Here is an 18,312-nt window from a genome sequence, read left to right on the forward strand (position 1 = left end):
TTACATGAGATGCAGCTGCTTGAGGGACCTTTTGGTAAGCATGAAAATTAGCTGCCAAGATATTACGGAATAACCTGTCAGAATGCCCAGGATACGATAGCAAAACGTTTTAAACAGAGGACAAAATTGTTTGTCTGGTAGTTATAACTATATACAAGTTATGTGTACTGATAGATGCGGTCTGGAAGGGGATATGGAAAAATAGAATTAAAGTATCAAGGTGGGAGATTATGGGGCATTGTTTTTCCATGTAAATGCTTTTCTTGGATAATATTGTGAATATACACATATATATTAATATTGCTGTACCTGAGGAAGAGGAGGATGACGAGGAGGAAGAGGAGGAGGGGGAAGAAGAGGAGAAGGAGGTAGAAGACTTGTCTCTCTTGATCTGCTTGGGTTGTTCATGAGAAATGAGTCCAGCCTCCCTGTCTGGCTTGTGGAAATCCGTCTCTTCATCTGGGAGGCACACATAGAAAAGGATGAGTGTTTCTTGCCCCTTCCCACCCCAGAGACCAACAAGACTTCCCCAGGCATCTACTTGGACTTGGGGGCCAGGAATGACTGGATTCTCTGGGACACTTTCCCCAAACAAGTAGGGCCAATGGAAGGTGCAGGAGATCCAAGCTCTCAGAGGCCCCAGGGGCTCGAGGAAGGCCCAAGGCATAAATTTCTCTGAATGTGGAAACCAGAGATGGGCTTCTAAGCCCCCCATCCTGCCCAGAGGCCACTAGACTGTATACAATAGTGGTCAACTTAGGATTCACTCTAAATTACAGGGCAGGGATGATCTGGTCAAGTGAACCTTCTCATCCCCAATTCTGGGGTAGCACAGGAACCTTCCCGCCTTCTGAGGACCCTCCCCAGCGCCAGCCCAAGCCTCCAGAGCCCCCTTGAGATTTGGGGAGCCACTGAAGGTCCCCAAAGCTAGAAAGTTCTAGGGACAGAATGGACCAAGCATGTGTGTGTGTGAATGTGTGTGTGTAAAACATTACTTCTCTAGAGGATTCAACTGTGACTTGAGCCATTGTGCCACATAAGGCGAGCAAGGTCTTCTTCTGTTCCACCCATTGCTGGACTCTACCTCCCACGTGGCTTTGCCCAGAGGGTGAGAGAAGGCAAACATACAGTCTAGATCTTCTGTTTCTCCATGGACTCGACTATGATCTGGAGTCTGGGAGGAGGGTCCTGATGTCTCCATGGTTTTCCCTGGAGGAATAACAATAATAAGTAAGTAAGTAGTACCACCTTAGTTAATCCCCTTAACATATAAAGACCTTGGCAAACAAACAAGAAAAAGACAAACACCCAATATTCAAAAGTACAAGAGCACAACTTATAAAAAAAAAAAAGGAATACACAGTTAGGGAAATTTGAATAGTGGATCATCTTTTGATAATATTAATAACTTATTTTTAGTTTTTAGAGCAGTTTGAGGTTCACAGCACAGTTGAGTGGAAGGTACAAACAGAGATAACCAACATGCCCTCTGGCCTCAAACGCATATGGCCTCCCCTCATTATAAACATCCTCCACCAGAGTATTTTTTTAGGTGTGATATTTATATTGAGGTTATATTGATTTGAAGTGTCCTTAAATGTAAGGATACTGAAGTTTTTATGATGAAATTAAATGATGTCTGGGACTTTCTTCAACATGATCTTGTTGAGGAGTCTCAGGGCATAGGTGGGGGTCCAAATAAACACACATGATCCTGAGTTAATAGTTATTGGAGCTATATCAAAATATAAATAGTGGTTCTCTCTGGGTGGGGGTATTAAGGGTATTTTTAGCTTCTGATTTTTACTTTACATTTTCTAAATTTTTAACAGTATTGTTTTTGTTATAATAAAATCGCCAATAGGGACGCCTGGGTGGCTCAGTAAGTTGAGCATCTGGCTCTTGATTTTGGCTTGGGTCAGGGTCTCAGGGTCATGGGATTGAGCCCCGCCTTGGGTCCGAACTCAGTGTGGAGTCTGCTTGAGATTCTCTCTTTCCCCCTCCCTCTGCCTTTCCCCTGGAACATGCTCACTCTCTCAATCTCTCAAATAAATAAATAAATAAAATCTAAAAAAATTAAAAAAAAACTAAAACTGCCAATAATTTTTCCTTAAGTACTTATAAATGTAATATGCCCATATCTTGTCTCAGTGTAGTCCTTCATGGTTTTACTAAGGGCTTATCTGAGCCTGCTCACAAACCAGTCATGTAGGCATTGGGATTCATGGCTCCTCACAGTTGAATTGTAGTTTCTAGACAACAAAACTTCCCCAAACATTGTCTCATTTGACTCTAAAATAACCCTGCAAGGTACATTTCATTATCCCTATTTTACAGAGACACTCCAGAATCCACATTCTGTTTAATACACCCCAAAACTCATTATCAGTTTTTGTAAGTCCATTACCAATAACAGGGTCACAAAATCAGACTACTATACTTTTTTTATTACTACCAGATTCAGCAAAAAAGTCGCTGACATCATTGATGAACCGGAGTATTTCCAGTGTGAACGTTAGCTGCTGTTTTCTTTCACCTTAATGGATAAGACAAAAGTGAATCAACTAAGGCATTTCTTGTCATAGTTTGCCAGTGAGATGAGCAATGCTGAATCGAATCAGTTTTCAAATTCTGGAAGAGTATTTTCTCAACTTTTTCGGCTACTCACAATGTAATGGCTGCAGGTGCAATGCAATTTTTAGGTTCAATCTGCATTATTCGTGTTTTCTTGATCACTTTCTAAAATGCAGACAATCCACAGAACAAACCATCGAGCTCAGATTTGTGGAGTTTACTGATTTCTATGGTGGAAACACTCCCACTGTGGCTGATTTCAAGCTACCAGTGTGAGGTCGTGGAGTGAGAAGTTGGGAAGGGCTGAGCCATAGAACACACCATGCGCTGTTTCTACCATGCAGATAAACCAGGTATGAAAATCTCAAGTGCCTAGGTAATAGCAGAAGGTAGCAAAATAAATCAGGAAGTGATACCTTTTGAGTACATATTAACTTTGTTTTTAATAGAATTTATTTAATTGTACATTTCTATAATTTAATAATGGTTGGGTTTAACAATCTTTGGCTCCCCAAATTCCTAAAGCTTTAACCATGTGCTTTCACAGGCGATACAGCCTGGTGTCAGCTCTGGACATATCAACTGCTTGCCTTTCCACTTCCTCTTTCCTCCTTTTGTGTTTGCTGGAGCGGCAGACTCCCAGACTCGACGGGGGTGGGGTGGGGGCGGTGACCTACCTCAATCATGCAAAACAAGCTAATACCCCAGGGAACTCCTGTGCAAGAAGTCTAAAGGAAATTTAAGTCTTGCCAGGCCTCACCCTCACAGCTGCCTGACCACCTGAACCTGCTTCTGATCAGCTACGTGCTCTCTCTCATTTGCGCACCGTGATTTGGTCTATTTGTTACAGCAACATAACTGAGTTGCACAGGCTTCATTTAAAAGTCTCCCCTATTTCTTCTCTCAGCTCTGAGTCTAAGTCCTCAACTGGGAGAGGGTATAGCTTCACTACTCTGATTAGTTTAGATTAGGGTTCTCAACCGCAACACTCCTGGCATTTGGGACCAATGACTCTTTGCCATTGTATGCATTGTGAGGTGTCAAGCCTCCCACTCAATGCCAGTGGCATTCCCCAGCCACTTGTGACGATCAAAAATGTCTCCAGACATTACCAAATGTCCCCTGGGGGCGAAAATCACCCCTACTTGAGAACCACGGGTCTAGAGAATCTACTCTTTTTACAAAAATTTAATTGTATTAAAATTTTTTATTGCAATGTAATTGGCATATAATATTATATTTGTTTCAGGTGTGCAACATAAGGATTCAATATTTCTCTACATTGTGAAATGATCACCACAATAAGTCTAGTTCCCACCTGTTCCCCTATGTAGTTACAAATTCTTTTTCTTATGATGAGAACTTTTTTTTTTTTTAAAGATTTTATTTATTTATTTGACAGAGAGAGACACAGTGAGAGAGGGAACACAAGCAGGGGGAGTGGGAGAGAGAGAGAAGCAGGCTTCCCGCGGAGCAGGGAGCCCGATGCGGGGCTCGATCTCAGGACCCCGGGATCATGACCTGAGCCGAAGGCAGACGCTTAACGACTGAGCCACCCAGGCGCCCCTGATGAGAACTTTTAAGATCTATTCTTTTAGCAACTTTTCAAATATGGAATACCTTATTATTATTATTTTTAAAGATTTATTTATTGGGCAATGGTGGCTCAGTCAGTTAAGCATCTGCCTTTGGCTCAGGTAATGATCCCAGGGTCCTGGGATTGAGTCCCACATCAAGCTCCCTGCTCAGCGGGGAGCCTGTTTCTCTCTTTGCCCCTTCCCCCCACTCATGCTCTCTCTCTCTCTCAAAATTAAATAAATAAAAATACTTATTTATGGGGCACCTGGGTGGCTCAGTCGTTAAGCGTCTACCTTCGGCTCAGGTCATGATCCCAGGGTCCTGGGATCGAGCCCCACATTGGGCTCCCTGCTCAGCGGGAAGCCTGCTTCTCCCTCTCCCACTTCCCCTGCTTGTGTTCCCTCTCTTGCTGGTCTCTCTCTGTCAAATAAATAAATAAAATCTTAAAAAAAAAAAATTTATTTTAGAGAGAGTGCGTGCATGTGCACATGCGTGAGCAGAGGAAGGGGCAGAGGCAAAGGGAGAGAGAGAGAATCTCCAGCAGACTCCACGCTGAGCCCGGAGCCCTGCACAGGGCTCAATCCCACGACCCTGAGATCATGACCCCAGCCAAAACCAAGAGTTGGACATTTAACTGACTGAGCCACCCAGGCACCCCCTGCAATACCATATTAGTAACTATAGTCACCATGTTGTACATTACATTCCCATGACTTATTTCTTTTATTACTGGAAGTTTGTACCTTTTGACTGCCCATTTTGGCCATCCCCCACCCCGACCTCTGGCAACCGCCAATCCATTCTCTGTATCTATGAGTTTGGGTTTTTTGTATGTTTGTTTGTTTGCTTTTGGTACAGAATCTACTCTTAATCTACCAAGACCTTGGCAAAGTAATAGCCTTCCTTGTGCCTCAGAGGTGGACCATCTGGGCTTGGATCCTATCTAACACTCCTGGTTGTGGGATCTTGAGCAAATTACTTAACCTCTTGCTGTCTCAGTTTCCTCATCTGTAATATGGAGACAATAATAGTGCTTATCTCATAGTGTTGTTAAAATGGCATGTATTAAAACATGTAAAGCACTTAGAACAATGCTTGGTATAGAGCAGGTGTGGAATAAATGCCAGAGGAGATGATTTCAGGCCTCCAGACCTAGACCATTCTTTCTTTTTTTTTTTTTAAGATTTTATTTATTTATTTGATAGAGAGAGACACAGTGAGAAAGGGAACACAAGCAGGGGGAGTGGGAGAGGGAGAAAAAGGCTTCCTGCTGAGAAGGGAGCCCAATGCGGGGCTCGATCCCAGGACCCTGAGATCATGACCTGAGCGGAAGGCAGACGCTTAACGACTGAGCCCCCCAGGCGCCCCTAGGCCATTCTTTCTTATTGTCAAAATTGTATCTGACCTTGAAGGCACAGCTCAAATGCCACCTCCTTCATGAAGCCCTGTGCTAGTTGCCTAGCCAATCCCCACCCTCCTTACCCTACTCCCTTAATCCTCATTCCCCCAGCACCCCTGCCCTTCTTTCTTGCTAATGAAACTGCAATTTTGTTCTTCCAGCTCCAGTTAGATACTTGTTTTGTCAGCCTCCCTTGTAGCCGAAGTTGGCTGGGGTTCTGGGAAGGGTTTTTCTTCTCCTGACAAAAGAAGCCAACAGTGCTGGTGATGTGTCTTGCCTCTCCTTCCTTCCTTGAACATGAATGTGATGGCAGGAGCAACAGTGGCCACCTTGTGACCATGAGGAAAAGCCAAAGCAAATGCGGAGACGTTGTTGAGCTGCCGAGCCCTTGCCAGCAGCTGCCTGCTTTCTTGTTATTTGAGAAAAATAAAACTTTATAGTCAGGACTTTTGATACACACTTTCCCTCTCCTACATTACATCTGTTAATTGAGCACCCACTGTGTGCTAGAACTGGGCAACATGGTGAGCAAGTTGCATCCCTGTCCTCAAGGAATTTCATGGTAGACCAGGGGGCTATGGGAACCCAGGAGCCAAATCAGAACAGGGTCAGTCAGGGAAAGTTCCTGAAGGAAGGAATGCTGGGGTGAGTTTAGAAGGGCCAGAGGGGACAATGTGCAAAGGCATAGAGGCAAGGGGCCACATCCCACATGGGAAACAGTTGCAGGAGGCAATTCTAAAGAAGGAAGAGATTGGGGGGAGGCCCAAAGGGCACCCCCGCCTTGTCCCCGGGCATATCGCTCTCCTAAGCCTCGTCAATTCTGCCTTGTGTCTGACTCTTCTTCCTCAGGGTAGGGCACCTTGTTGCACAACTCTAGGGCCACTGTTCTTGGTCACACACAGATCTCTGCTCAGGGCTCGGCGGGGTGCGTCTCCTCCACTAGAGCCTGAACCCAGCTCGGGGACAGACTAAGACTGACCCCTGCACGGGGCCCGGCAAAAAAGCAAAAATGATGATGATGATGACGATGACGATGACAACCAAGTACTTCCCAGCTGCCAGGCCACCCTCTAAGCACCTTACAGGTGTCATCTCACGTATTCCTCACCACCACTCTGTGACGGCTCACCGGAGTTGTGCCCACTTTCTAGATGGCACAGGGAGAGTAAGAAACTTTCCCAGGGGGCGCCTGGGTGGCTCAGTTGGTTAAGCGACTGCCTTCGGCTCAGGTCATGATCCTGGAGTCCCGGGATCGAGTCCCGCATCAGGCTCCCTGCTCGGCAGGGAGTCTGCTTCTCCCTCTGACCCTCCCCCTTCTCATGTGCTCTCTCATTCTCTCTCTCTCAAATAAATAAATAAAATCTTAAAAAAAAAAAAAAAAAGAAACTTTCCCAGGGCCGTAGCTAGTAAGTGGTTGAGCAAAGGGAGTGGCTTAGTCCACGTTGGGAGACAGGAAGGAGCGCAGCTGTCAGCTCTCCTCAGGCCCCTTGTCATTAGCACCAGCAATGAAGCCACGAAGTCATGGGAGTGCTATGCAAATGATGCTGACTTGGCTTGTAGTCAGCCCTCCGTGCCATCCGTGCCCTCCGTGCCCTCCGTGGAGGTGGAGCGCTGAGCCGCGTCCTCACGGCCAGGGCAGCTGCCCCAGGCACTTGCTCAGCTCCTCCGTCAGGGGCGAGGGAAATGGAACTATCGTGGAGGTGGGACCTGAGGCAGCCCTATTTCTCCTTTTAATGTCCTTGCCCCATCCCTCCTCCACCCACATTTCTTTTTTTTTTTCTTTTAAAGATTTTATTTATTTTTTTGAGAGAGAGAGCACATGAGAGGGGGGAGGGTCAGAGGGAGAAGCAGACTCCCTGCCGAGCAGGGTGCCTGATGCGGGACTTGATCCAGGGACTCCAGGATCATGACCTGAGCCGAAGGCAGTCGCTTAACCAACTGAGCCACCCAGGTACCCCGGCCCACATTTCTGTTCTAAGAAAGGATAAGTGGATTCAAGAAGAAATTAAAGCTCAAGGATCGGCACGCAGGGCAATGCTTAACTCAAAAGGGCAGCAGGATGGCACTGTGTCAGGCACTGGCCGAGGGATTTCTGGGACGGGCTTCCGAAGCTCAAGTGCACAGCGTGTGACCTCCGCTGAAGCAAGATGGACCATGGGGCGTTGAGACAGGAGAAGTGAAGAAAGCAGAAAGAGGAAAGAGAACAAGGCATGTTCCCCAAGATCTTATTTCATGAATGCAAGTCTTACTTTATGCAGCAAGAAGCTGAGAGTCAGATGGACGGGTGACTTGTTCAAGTCTCCCAGCTGACAGGTGGACTCGAATCCAACCCCTGCCCCAGCAGAGAAGCCCCATTCCCTGACCCTGGTTAGAGGTCCCTAAAATCCCCTCTCGCAGGTGCTCTGCCCTTCCCCGCGCCCCACCCCAAATCTGAGACTGATCCTACAAGGAAATGGAATGCCTGAGTTTCTAACACTTTTCTCCCAAAGGCCCAGCCCTGCTGAGTCACTGGTGGGGCCAGGGCCTCTGTACCCACAGGTCTTGCTAAACTGGATTTCCCCTTCAGTTCAACCCACATTTCCTAAGCTCCTGCTGTCACAAGGGCCTGGGCCCAGGGTGGGAGGGATACTAGGGGACATCAAGCTCACAGTGCTTTCCCCGCCCAGCTCACTTGATCCTCATGTGCACCAGGAGGGAGGCAGAGTGGGGATTCTTGTCCTATTTTATAAACGGGGAAACTAAGACCCAGAAATGGAGAGGAACTTGCACAAGGTATTAAGGCAACTCTGGGGCAAGGCTGACTTCCAGAGCCCTGACTCTTGATTCAGGAGCTGCTTATCCTTCCTTGTTGCCCACCTTGGAGGAGGGGACTGAAGTGGATTTCAACAGGTGGCAAAAGGCGAATGGGATAAAGGTTTACTAGAGGAAGTGGGTGGCAGGCAGTTGAAGGGGTAGGAAGCCCGTGAGGTTGGGGAAAATCATCCTGGGCCTTGAATGTCAGGTGACCGGCCCTTTCCCTGTAGGTAGACTGCTAACATTGCGCCTGTGAGCCTCGAACACAGAGCCAGCGAAGTTAAACAGGCCCAGGGCAGTAACGGGGTTGGGGGAATTAGAAGCAGAAGAGCAGTTGTGCAGAGAACAGAGCTGACTGAGGGTGGATGCTTGTTGTTTTTGCCTACCTGGGATGGAAGCCCCTTCTTCCGGTGGCTATACCAAAGCCCTCCAGAATCTCCTTTGGCTTCCCAAGCCACCCCAAACAGGCATAAAGCCTAATTTCAAATGTATCCTGGCCTGGCTGACACAGCTCCAGGACAAGCGGTCACTGCCCTGTACCCAGGTTAGACCATCAGCCTCTCCCTCTTGGGAATCTGACTTGTGACACAACACAAATTTAGCCTCTCACAGTTCTGTAGGTGAGAAGTCTAACTCAGGTCTCACTGGGGTCAGCAGGACTGCATTCCTCTCTGGAAGCTCTAGGGGGAAAATCCATTTCCTTGCTGTTATCCCTGCTGCTGCAGCTACCTCTCCAACGCTCCACCCCCCCACCCCGTCCCCTTAATTTCCTTGCTTTGTCCAGCTCCTAGAAGCCACCCACAGACCTTGGTTTGTGGTGCCTTTTTCCCTCTGCAAAGCCAGGAATGTCAGGTCAATCCTCACCTTACACTATTCTGACCTCTTCTGCCTCCCTCTTCCACTCTTTCTCCTTTTTTCCCCCTTTGTTAATCTTTAGGACGCCTGGGTGGCTCAGTCGTTAAGCGTCTGCCTTCGGCTCAGGTCATGGTCCCAGGGTCCTGGGATCGAGTCCCACATCAGGCTCCTTGCTCAGCGGGAAGCCTGCTTCTCCCTCTCCCACTCCCCCTGCTTGTGTTCCCTCTCTCGCTGTGTCTCTCTCTGTCAAATAAATAAATAAACTCTTTAAAAAAAAAAAATAATCTTTACACCCAATGTGAGGCTCGAACTTACTACCCCACAATCAAGAGTCGCATGCTCTACTGACTAAGCCAGCCAGGTGCCCCATCCCTCTTCCACTTTTAAGGACCCTTGTGTCATTGTGACATTGAGCCCACCCAGGTCATTGAGGATCATCTCCCTGTGTTAAGGTCAGCTGATGAGCAACCTTACTTCCATCTGCAATGTTAATTCTCCTTTGCCATGAAACCTTACTTAGTCAGTTTCCAGAGATTAGGATGCAAACCTCTTTGGGGGCCATTATTCGGGCTGCCACAGTCTCTAACCCCAGTGCCTGCCACAGTCTGGAGCCCTGCAAAGGCTGAACATCTTCCTTCTTAAACCAGGTTCCCTCTCTGACTCCACCATGCTCCTGGGCCCCCAAACTCCAAAGATAGGAAGGATGCCCTGGCTCCTTCCTCCCCAGCCAGCCAAAGCCCAAGCTTGTCCCATTTTCCCTTCAAGAGGGCCTGGCTTTTCTGTTCCCACTGCCTCCTTCCCAAGAGATCTGATAAGGGGACTGAGGGCTTTGGAGTTGGTTGTAACTGTGTTCTTATCCCTGTCCCTTAGATGGCTCTTCTCAGCCTCAGTTTCCCATCCATAAAGTGGGGTATTAATATATATGTCCCCAAGAGTGTTGTCGGGATTAAATGATATTGTGCCCATAACAAGCCCAGAATACTGGCACTTAATAAATGAGAGTATCCCCTCTTCTTGCCCATCCTCAATGTCTCCCCAGTTTGGCTAATAATCCAATTTTCCTGGGAGAACTGATGACAGGGCAGATTCCCAGGACTCTCTCCTTTGGAGGCTTCCACTCAGGTGGCTGGTGTTAGGAGCAAAGTTAGGGTTAGGCCGTGGCCCAAGGAAGTGTGCATTGTTAACAAAGGCATCATATGCTAGGCAGAGTGTGGTCCACTCAGACCACCAGAACCTCTCCCAGAGTGTTAAAGTCATCTCCCTGCCTGCCTCTGGCCTCGCCCCTCCAAACACATTGCTGGATTGCCCTGGGCTTCAGTTACTCCATATGTAGAAGCTGGACTGCCCTCTGTAAGGTTCTTTCAGCTTTGACTTTCTAGGAAACTAGTGCTCCCCTCCAGTTAATGTCTTCCTGATTCATCCAGTCAGCAAAGAACTTTGGGACTCGGGGTTGATGTGACCTGCAGAAAGGCCCAGAACAGCATGTTCTAATAATAAGATGCATATAGTATCTTGTGGGGAAGAGCAGCCTGTTGAAATGCTCCAAGAAAGGGCGCCTGGGTGGCTCAGTTGGTTAAGCAACTGCCTTCGGCTCAGGTCATGATCCTGGAGTCCCGGGATCGAGTCCCGCATCGGGCTCCCTGCTCAGCAGGGAGTCTGCTTCTCCCTCTGACCCTCCCCCCTCTCATGCTCACTCTCTCTCTCATTCTCTCTCTCTCAAATAAATAAATAAAATCTTTAAAAAAAAAAAAAAAAAGAAATGCTCCAAGAAAAAAGGAGATTTTGTGTTCAAAGAAGTTTGTGCAACACTGTTTCCATAGCTCCCATCTCGGAGCTCCAAAATGTGTGATTACATGTTAAAGGCTCTGAAAAGGCCTGCAGGAGAGAAAGCTCTTTCACCCTATCCCAACCCTTCCCCAAACCATGCAAGAGCACAGTCCTTTCCCCCAGAATATGGTTCAGTATACTTTGGCGCAGCTTTGGGAAATGCCACCTGCTTCAATCCCTGACATTCTCCAGGTCAGCCTTTCTATCCTGGAGTCCAGGCCTGGGCACCACTGCTGCCCATTTTGGACAGTGCCAATTCCCAGATCCGGAGTTCTTCTATCCCTCCATCAGGACAGCTAGGGAGGGGAAGGAATCAGAAACAGACCCTTGGAAGCCAGGGGCATGGAACAGAAATGGTCTTTTCATCAGCTTTGGGATCCCAAGGTGTGGCTGGTAAATCCTCTCAGCATCCCGGGGCATGTACAGGGTGGGGAGGAAACTGAGTCAGCTGTCATGAGACCAAGAGCCTAGTCCTGGCCCTGCTTCCAACCCACCCTGGGCCCTCAGGCACATCACTTCCCCCTTCTAGGTTTTTATTCTCATTTACAAGACAAAATAATGTCACTCTTATTATTCACATTTTGGAATGTATATGGGGTTGTGGATAGGAAAGTACATCGTAAAATTATCATGTCATTTGCCAGGACATTATACTGAGAGGTATCTTGATTAAGTCACTGCGGCAATGGGGTATGACAGAGCCCACTCAAGACGTGCTTTATCACTTTGCTTCCCAGCTCTGTGACGTTGGGTAAATCACTTTATCTCTCTGAGCCTCAATTTCCTTTGTCTGTAAAATGAGGATTAGTGTCATTGTCTTGCAGGGTTGCTGTGAGGATTGAGATGAAAAGGACCTTACTTCTGAGCTCCCTGGGGAGAGGAATCATGTTTTTCTTACTCTCTACTATATTCTAGCCACTGGCTTAGATAAAGTGCTTCATAAAAAGAAGTCATAAAGTACTGAATTTAAGAGTTTAGAGAAATGCTAGCCTAGCAAAGTTTCTTTAGCATCTCCTTCTCTCCTTTATATTACTTGTTCACATCCCTTCTTCTTCAACGTTCTCCCCCTTCCTGTCCCAGGCTCACCTCACCCCCACCCCACCCCACCCCACCCCCCAGCTCCCCAGGTTTGGCGGTCTCTCCCTTTCTCCTGGTTACAATTCCACAGAGTTGTAACCTGGAGACCAAAACTGAGGCCCAGAAAGGGAAAGGGACTTGCCCAAGGTCACACAGCAAGGCGTCTAGATATGAACTCAAATCTGAGTCTGAAGTCAAGCATGAGGGGAACCTCACAGAGGGAAAGAAGGAAAATGCCTCAGTTTCCACCTCCTCCACCATCAGGCAGTTTAATGGCGGGATAACAACCCACGCTGCCCAGCTAGCGGACCACAAGCCAGATGGACCCGTTATGAATCTACATGAGCCCTTTGGCCACAGCACACCCAGCAAAGCAGGCAGGGCCTAAGGTTGCCTCTGAGCAGTGCAGGGTGGCACCTAGGCTGAACCTAGAAGTTAAAAAGGGACGAAATCAAGTCTGTGCAGAAAGAGGATGGGTGAACCCAGCTTGGAGGCCGTTCATACAGAAAGACCTAGGAGTTTTAAAAGACCCTCTGAAAGGTAAGTAAATGTTAGCACAAGCATCTAACTTGGTGTCCAGCACATAGTAGGTGCATAACCATTGTTTGTTAAAGTGTAATATGAGCCAACAAGGTGATAGAGCTACAGAGCAAAGCTAACACAGCCTTAGGTCATATTAACAGAAGGACAGAGTCTACAGTGAAGAAGGTGACCCATATCTCACCATCTCCCGTCCTAGGTTCAATCCTGGGTTCTGAACAGAATAAGGTCTGGACAAACAGAGATAATCCAGGGGATGTGTGGGATATTAAGATCAAAGCCAAGAGAAGTAGCTGGAGGAGTAGGGCACTAAGCCTAGGGATAAGCACTGCGTGGACAGACTTGGTCACAGGCCCCAGGTATCTGCAGGGCTTCCTGCAGGACAGAGGGACCACGTGGGGCTACGAGCTCCAGAGGTCAGGACCTTGGGATGTCACTAGAGCAGATGCCAGCTCAATCTATAAAATAATTTTCTAAAATTCTTTAGAGAACTGCTTTGGATGGTCATGGGCACCCTGCCATGAGGGGTGGCAGAGGTTGGGTTAGATGTCCTTAGCTCAGAACCTACCAGGCTCCCAAATTATAATCTCCAAAGTACAGGAGGGACATATTAGTCCATCTGTTTCTACTTAATTTTTAACTAAAACCAGCTAACAGTATATAGTTCAACCCTGATGGGCACCCTTGGCTATATGTCAGATACTGAATGTCATGCCTACTAAGTGCGGGTCCCCAGGCCAGTGGGAAGCCCCACAATAGGTCTGCTGCGACCCTGTCTTTCATTTCTCTACATTCAGCCTATATATTGTACGGCTGTATATTGCAGTACACTGGTGCCAGGTTGGGTGGATTTGAGGATCAAACAATGCATTTTAACTGAATCAGCCCCTACAGAGTAGACAAGTGGATTCAAAGAGGCCCTGCAAAGAAACCACAGATGGAGATAACTCTAATCCAGAAAGTGCAAGCGAGAGCAGGAAAAGTGCGGGACAGACCCCTGGCTGCTCCTCACTCAAGACCTTCATCAGCCACCTTACCACGTTGAAAACAATGAATGGGATCTCATACACACGGTATTGCTTACTGAAATAATAATAGGAAAACTACTTGGTATGTGGACTTCCATCCACTATTTTGGTAATTAAATTCACACTGAGTGTATATTGGGCCTTTAGACATTAGCTAATCATCACAGTACTTGTATATCATTTCTAAATCTATAAATATGCATCTGTTAGGAGTGCCTAAAACATTTTTCTTGAGAAGCCTGTGCAATCGAAAAGTGTGACGGGGCACCTGGGTGGCTCAGTGGGTTGCGCATCTGACTCGATTTCGGCTCAGGTGGTGATCTCAGGGTCACAGGATTGAGCCCTGGGTCAGGCTCTGTGCTGGGTGTGGAGCCTGCCTGGGATTCTCTCTCTCCTTTTCCCTCTGTCCCTGCCCGCACCACCCCCCCTCCAAAAAAAAAAAAGAAAGCGTGGCAACCACTGCTCCAGATCCTCAGACCCAGCTAGACACTAGGGGATGCTGCTCCCTGTTTGGGTTTCAGGGTTGAATCGGATTTGTTTCAGATTTAGGAACTAAGAAAAACTAGGGGGGAGTGTGCCCCCTAGTAAAAATTGTTGAGCCCCTCCCCAACAACATATCAAGATTAATGGGAAGAAACCAAAAGCTCTTTTTTTTTTTTTTAAGATTGTATTCATTTGACAGAGAGAGAAACAGCGAGAGAGGGAACACAAGCAGGGGGAGTGGGAGCGGGAGAAGCAGGCTTCCCGCTGAGCAGGGAGCCCGATGCGGGGCTCGATCCCAGGACCCTGAGATCATGACCTGAGCCGAAGGCAGACGCTTAACGACTGAGCCACCCAGGCGCCCCAAACCAAAAGCTCTTAAAAGGTTTTCCCCAGCTCAGATTCTCCAAGGTAGGTGCCTATTTAAACAGCCACAGCCAGGGTACTTGGGTGGCTCAGATGGTTAAGCGTCTGCCTTCGGCTCAGGTCGTGATCCCAGGGTCCTGGGATTGAGTCCCGCATTGGGCTCCCCGCTCTGTGGGAAGCCTGCCTCTCTCTCTGTCTCTCATGAATAAATAAATAAAATCTTAAAAAAAAAACAATAAAAAATAAACAGCCAGAGCCAGTCCAGCCTCCTTTCTCATTCTGTCACCTAAGTTTCTTTGTCTCCTCTCTCTTTTCCATCTTTTTCTCCTGTCTCCCCACCACCCCCACACACATGTAATTTGGCAACAGTGAAAACCAGAAAGGAGGTGTCCAGTGCAAGAGAAGGAGCTTGTTGCATCTTGAATGTCAGACAAACCTGGATTAAGTTCCCACCATTACCTTCCACTGACTGGGATCACTGCACACCACATTCATTCTCAGAGCCTCAGAATCCTCCCCTGGAGAAACAGACATGCCTACAACTCAGCAATAAAATGCGAACCTAACTTTAAAATGGTCAAAGGATTTGAATAGACATTTCTCTGAAGAAGTGGTCAGTAGCACCTGGCACGATGCTCGACATCTATTTATTAAGAGAAATGCAAATCAAAAGCACAATGAGAGGGGCACCTGGCTGGCTCAGTCGGAAGAGCATACGACTCTTGATCTCGGGGTCATGAGTTTGAGCCCTATGTTGGGTGTAGAGATTATTTAAATAACGAAAACTTTAAAAAGAACACAAAACAAACCCACAATGAGATACCACTTCATACCCTCTAGGATGGCTACAATAAGAAATCCAGAAAATAACATGTGCTAACAAGGATGTGGAAAATTGGGAGGCTTCATGTATAGTTGGTGGGATTGCAGAATGGTACAGCCCCTTGGGGAATGCTTAGTGACTTCTCTAAATGTCAAACATAGATTCACCATATGACCCTGCAAGTCCACTCCTTAGGTATACATCCAAGAGAACTGGAAACATAATGTCCACATAAAAACTCTCACAGGAATGTCCACATCAGCTTTATTCATAACAGCCACAAAGTGGAAACAACCCAAGTGTCCATCAACTGATGAACGGATAAACAAAACGTGATACAATCATACAACACCATTCAGCCAGAAAGAGGGATGAAGCGCTGGTGACATGCTACAGCATGGACAAACCTTGAAAGCATGATGCTAAGTGCAAAAAAAAAAACAAAGCCAGTCAGGAAGGAGCACCTATTACATGATTCCATTTATATAAAATATCCAGAATAAGCAAATCCATAGAGATAATCCACAACGTAGATTAGTGGTTGCCAGGGGAAGGAGGAAGTGGGGGGTGACTGCTAAAGGGTCCGGGGTTTATTTGGGGATGATAAAAATTCTAAATTCTAAATTAGATAGTGGTGACGGTTGCATGACTCTGTGAATATACTAAAAGACACTGACTTGTACACTTTAAAAGTGAGAATTTGATGGCATGTCAATGGTATCTCAATAAAGTTGTTATTGAAAAAAAAAAAAAAGAATGAGGACACCTCGCCAGCGCGGGAGAGAGAGCGCTCTAGGACGGTGGCCTGGAGGGGATTTCAAAGCACAGGTTTAGAGGCGTTTTAGAGGGCTACGCAAGCCCCCAGGTCCACGGGTTTCAGAGACAGGAGAGGTCCCATTATTTATAGATCTGCTTGGTTTGGACCCCAAACCGAACACCGCACACGTCCCTCGCCACAACTCCCCGTAACACACACGCCTGATTCAACTTTTCTGGCAGTTTCTAAAGAAAGCAGTATAAAATAATAAGCACATGACCATCATCTTTTGTCCCCCTTACCAAAAACACGGATTGGCTGGAGGCCTGAAGGCCGCCTCTGAGGAGAGGGGCTGGGATGCTCCCTCGGAGCGGAGGGGGCTCCTGATGCTGGGGGCGGGGTTGGGGGGCGGAGCTCCCTTCCAGGCCACGCCACCTGGGTGAGCCTCTGACAGGCAGCAGGGCTCCCCTCCCCCAAGGCCCGGCTCTGCCTGTTCAGCATTTCCAGCATTTTCTCCCCAAAGGTGCCTTTGAGCCCAAGGCAGAGGAGACGACTGGCCTCCTCATCTTCTCGAGTCTACCAGGCCTGGCCCAGAGAGCCTAGGGCGCCTTCGGAGGGGGTGTCCGGGGGGCAGCTGCCTTCACTTGCTGGTCAAAGCACAGAGACTGGGTTGTTTTGGGGGGAAACACCTTCGTCCTCCCAAGTGTTTGGTCCCACAAGGGCAGAATGGACGAAGACTTCAGAGATCGAGTTTGGCCCTTCATGGGGAAACTGAGGCTCAGAGCCATCAAAGGTTTTTCGGAAGGTCCCGCAGCAAGTTAGCGACAGAAACAGGAGTTGGTCACCTGCTGTGACCAGACATGGGCTGGCTGAAGCCTCAAAACAACCCAGGGAGGTGAATATTTGTCATCCTCCCCTGATACCTCCAGAGATGGAGACTGAGGTGCTCACCCAGCTGGGAAGGTGCAGAGCTGGGATTCAAATCCAGGTCCACCTAGGAACCACAAAATCTCAGGCCGGTGGAAGAGCCTGTTCTCCTAAAAATTAACCCTCCACCCCGCCCCTCACCCAGCACGTGTGTCCCATTACCTGTGGTCTGGAGGCCCGTGTTGGCTGCCAGGAGAGCCCTGTGTGGACTGTGCCAATGCCAGGCTGGGCAGGGGAAGAGGGCGGTGGGAGAGGCCAGGCCACACCCCCGTGACAGGGAGGGGGCGGGGCATGAGTTGCCCTGGGCCGCACTCAGTTCACCAGGGTGGCATTCCTTCCTGCTGGCGCTATCGGGCCCCGGGACTTCCTGTCTGACTTGAGGCTTCCTCATGACACCCCAGGCACAGCAGATGGGGCCCCTAAACCCCCAGACCCACCCCCTGGTCATGGCCATGACTGCTGACTCAGGGCACGGTGGTGCAGGGGGTAGTTGCCCTGCCCTTGGCTGGTGCAGGGAGGAGGTGGGGTGTATCCCAGATCCCACCTCATTGGTGAGACTGACTCAGGACCCAGCTGCGTGGGCCAACGCAATGCTTTCCCAAGGGGTGAGGTTGGGCAGGCGGCAGGACCGGAGGCCCAGGGCTCAGAGGACCGGGGGACTCCTGTGAATGGGACTGGCAGTGTCCTCTTCTGGTGAGGAAACTGGGCAAAGGCTAGAATATCCATTGCCTTGTGCAGACAGGAAAACACAGGTCCCAAGGGGGTGAGGGGTGGGGACTGACCTCCTACAGTGAGTCCAAGAATAACCCCAGCTCAGCCTGCCTCTGCTTCTTACTCACTTATCAAACACTTTGGAAGTAGGATAGTAAACAAGTCCTACACTGCCTTGGGAAGCGCCCAGGCCAGCTAGAGACAGGCCATGACAGGCCCCATGAGGGCAAGGCCCAGGGAGCTATGGGTTCCCAGGAGGGCTTTCTGGAAGAGGAGTCATTTGGATCCTAAGCTCAGGCCAAAATCTCGGAGTCATCCTTGACTCTTGGCTCTTTCATACTCTGTATCTGACATATCTGGAAAACCCTGTTGGCCCCACCTTCAACGTATCCCAAAGCCAGGCTATTCTCTCCACCTCATGGCAACCACCCTGGTCCAGCCAACATGAAATAGCAAAAAGAAGCAGGTGGAACTAATTTTATTAAAATAGCATTAAAAAATATGCCACTAGTCTGTCTGCTCCTGCCCTCAGCCCAGCCGCTGTCCTAATCATGGCAACCAGAGGGATCTGGTTAAA

General features: G+C 48.3%; 1 protein-coding gene across 4 annotated transcripts in view; it reads right to left on the bottom strand.

The window, feature by feature from the left end:
* The window catches only part of TMEM40 (transmembrane protein 40), a 32,549-nt gene extending 15,226 nt beyond the window's left edge, over window positions 1–17,323 (bottom strand). The window contains exons 1-3 of one of the 4 annotated variants that reach the window (XM_081822503.1): window positions 17,187–17,323; window positions 1,129–1,209; window positions 310–459 (exon numbers count right to left, since the gene is read on the bottom strand). In XM_081822503.1, coding sequence (XP_081678629.1) covers window positions 310–459; window positions 1,129–1,201 — 223 coding nt within the window. In that variant the 5' untranslated portion in view covers window positions 1,202–1,209; window positions 17,187–17,323. Of the gene's footprint in view, window positions 1–309; window positions 460–1,128; window positions 1,210–16,399; window positions 16,506–17,186 lie in introns of those variants that run through there. The other 3 variants (XM_081822519.1, XM_031035548.2, XM_081822509.1) reach the window with 3 other exon arrangements.
* Between the last annotated feature and the right edge of the window lie 989 nt (window positions 17,324–18,312).

This window comes from Leptonychotes weddellii, chromosome 1 (assembly GCF_054177405.1).
Source record: "Leptonychotes weddellii isolate Sample4059 chromosome 1, ASM5417740v2, whole genome shotgun sequence".
In the NCBI taxonomy this organism is placed as follows: domain Eukaryota; kingdom Metazoa; phylum Chordata; class Mammalia; order Carnivora; family Phocidae; genus Leptonychotes; species Leptonychotes weddellii.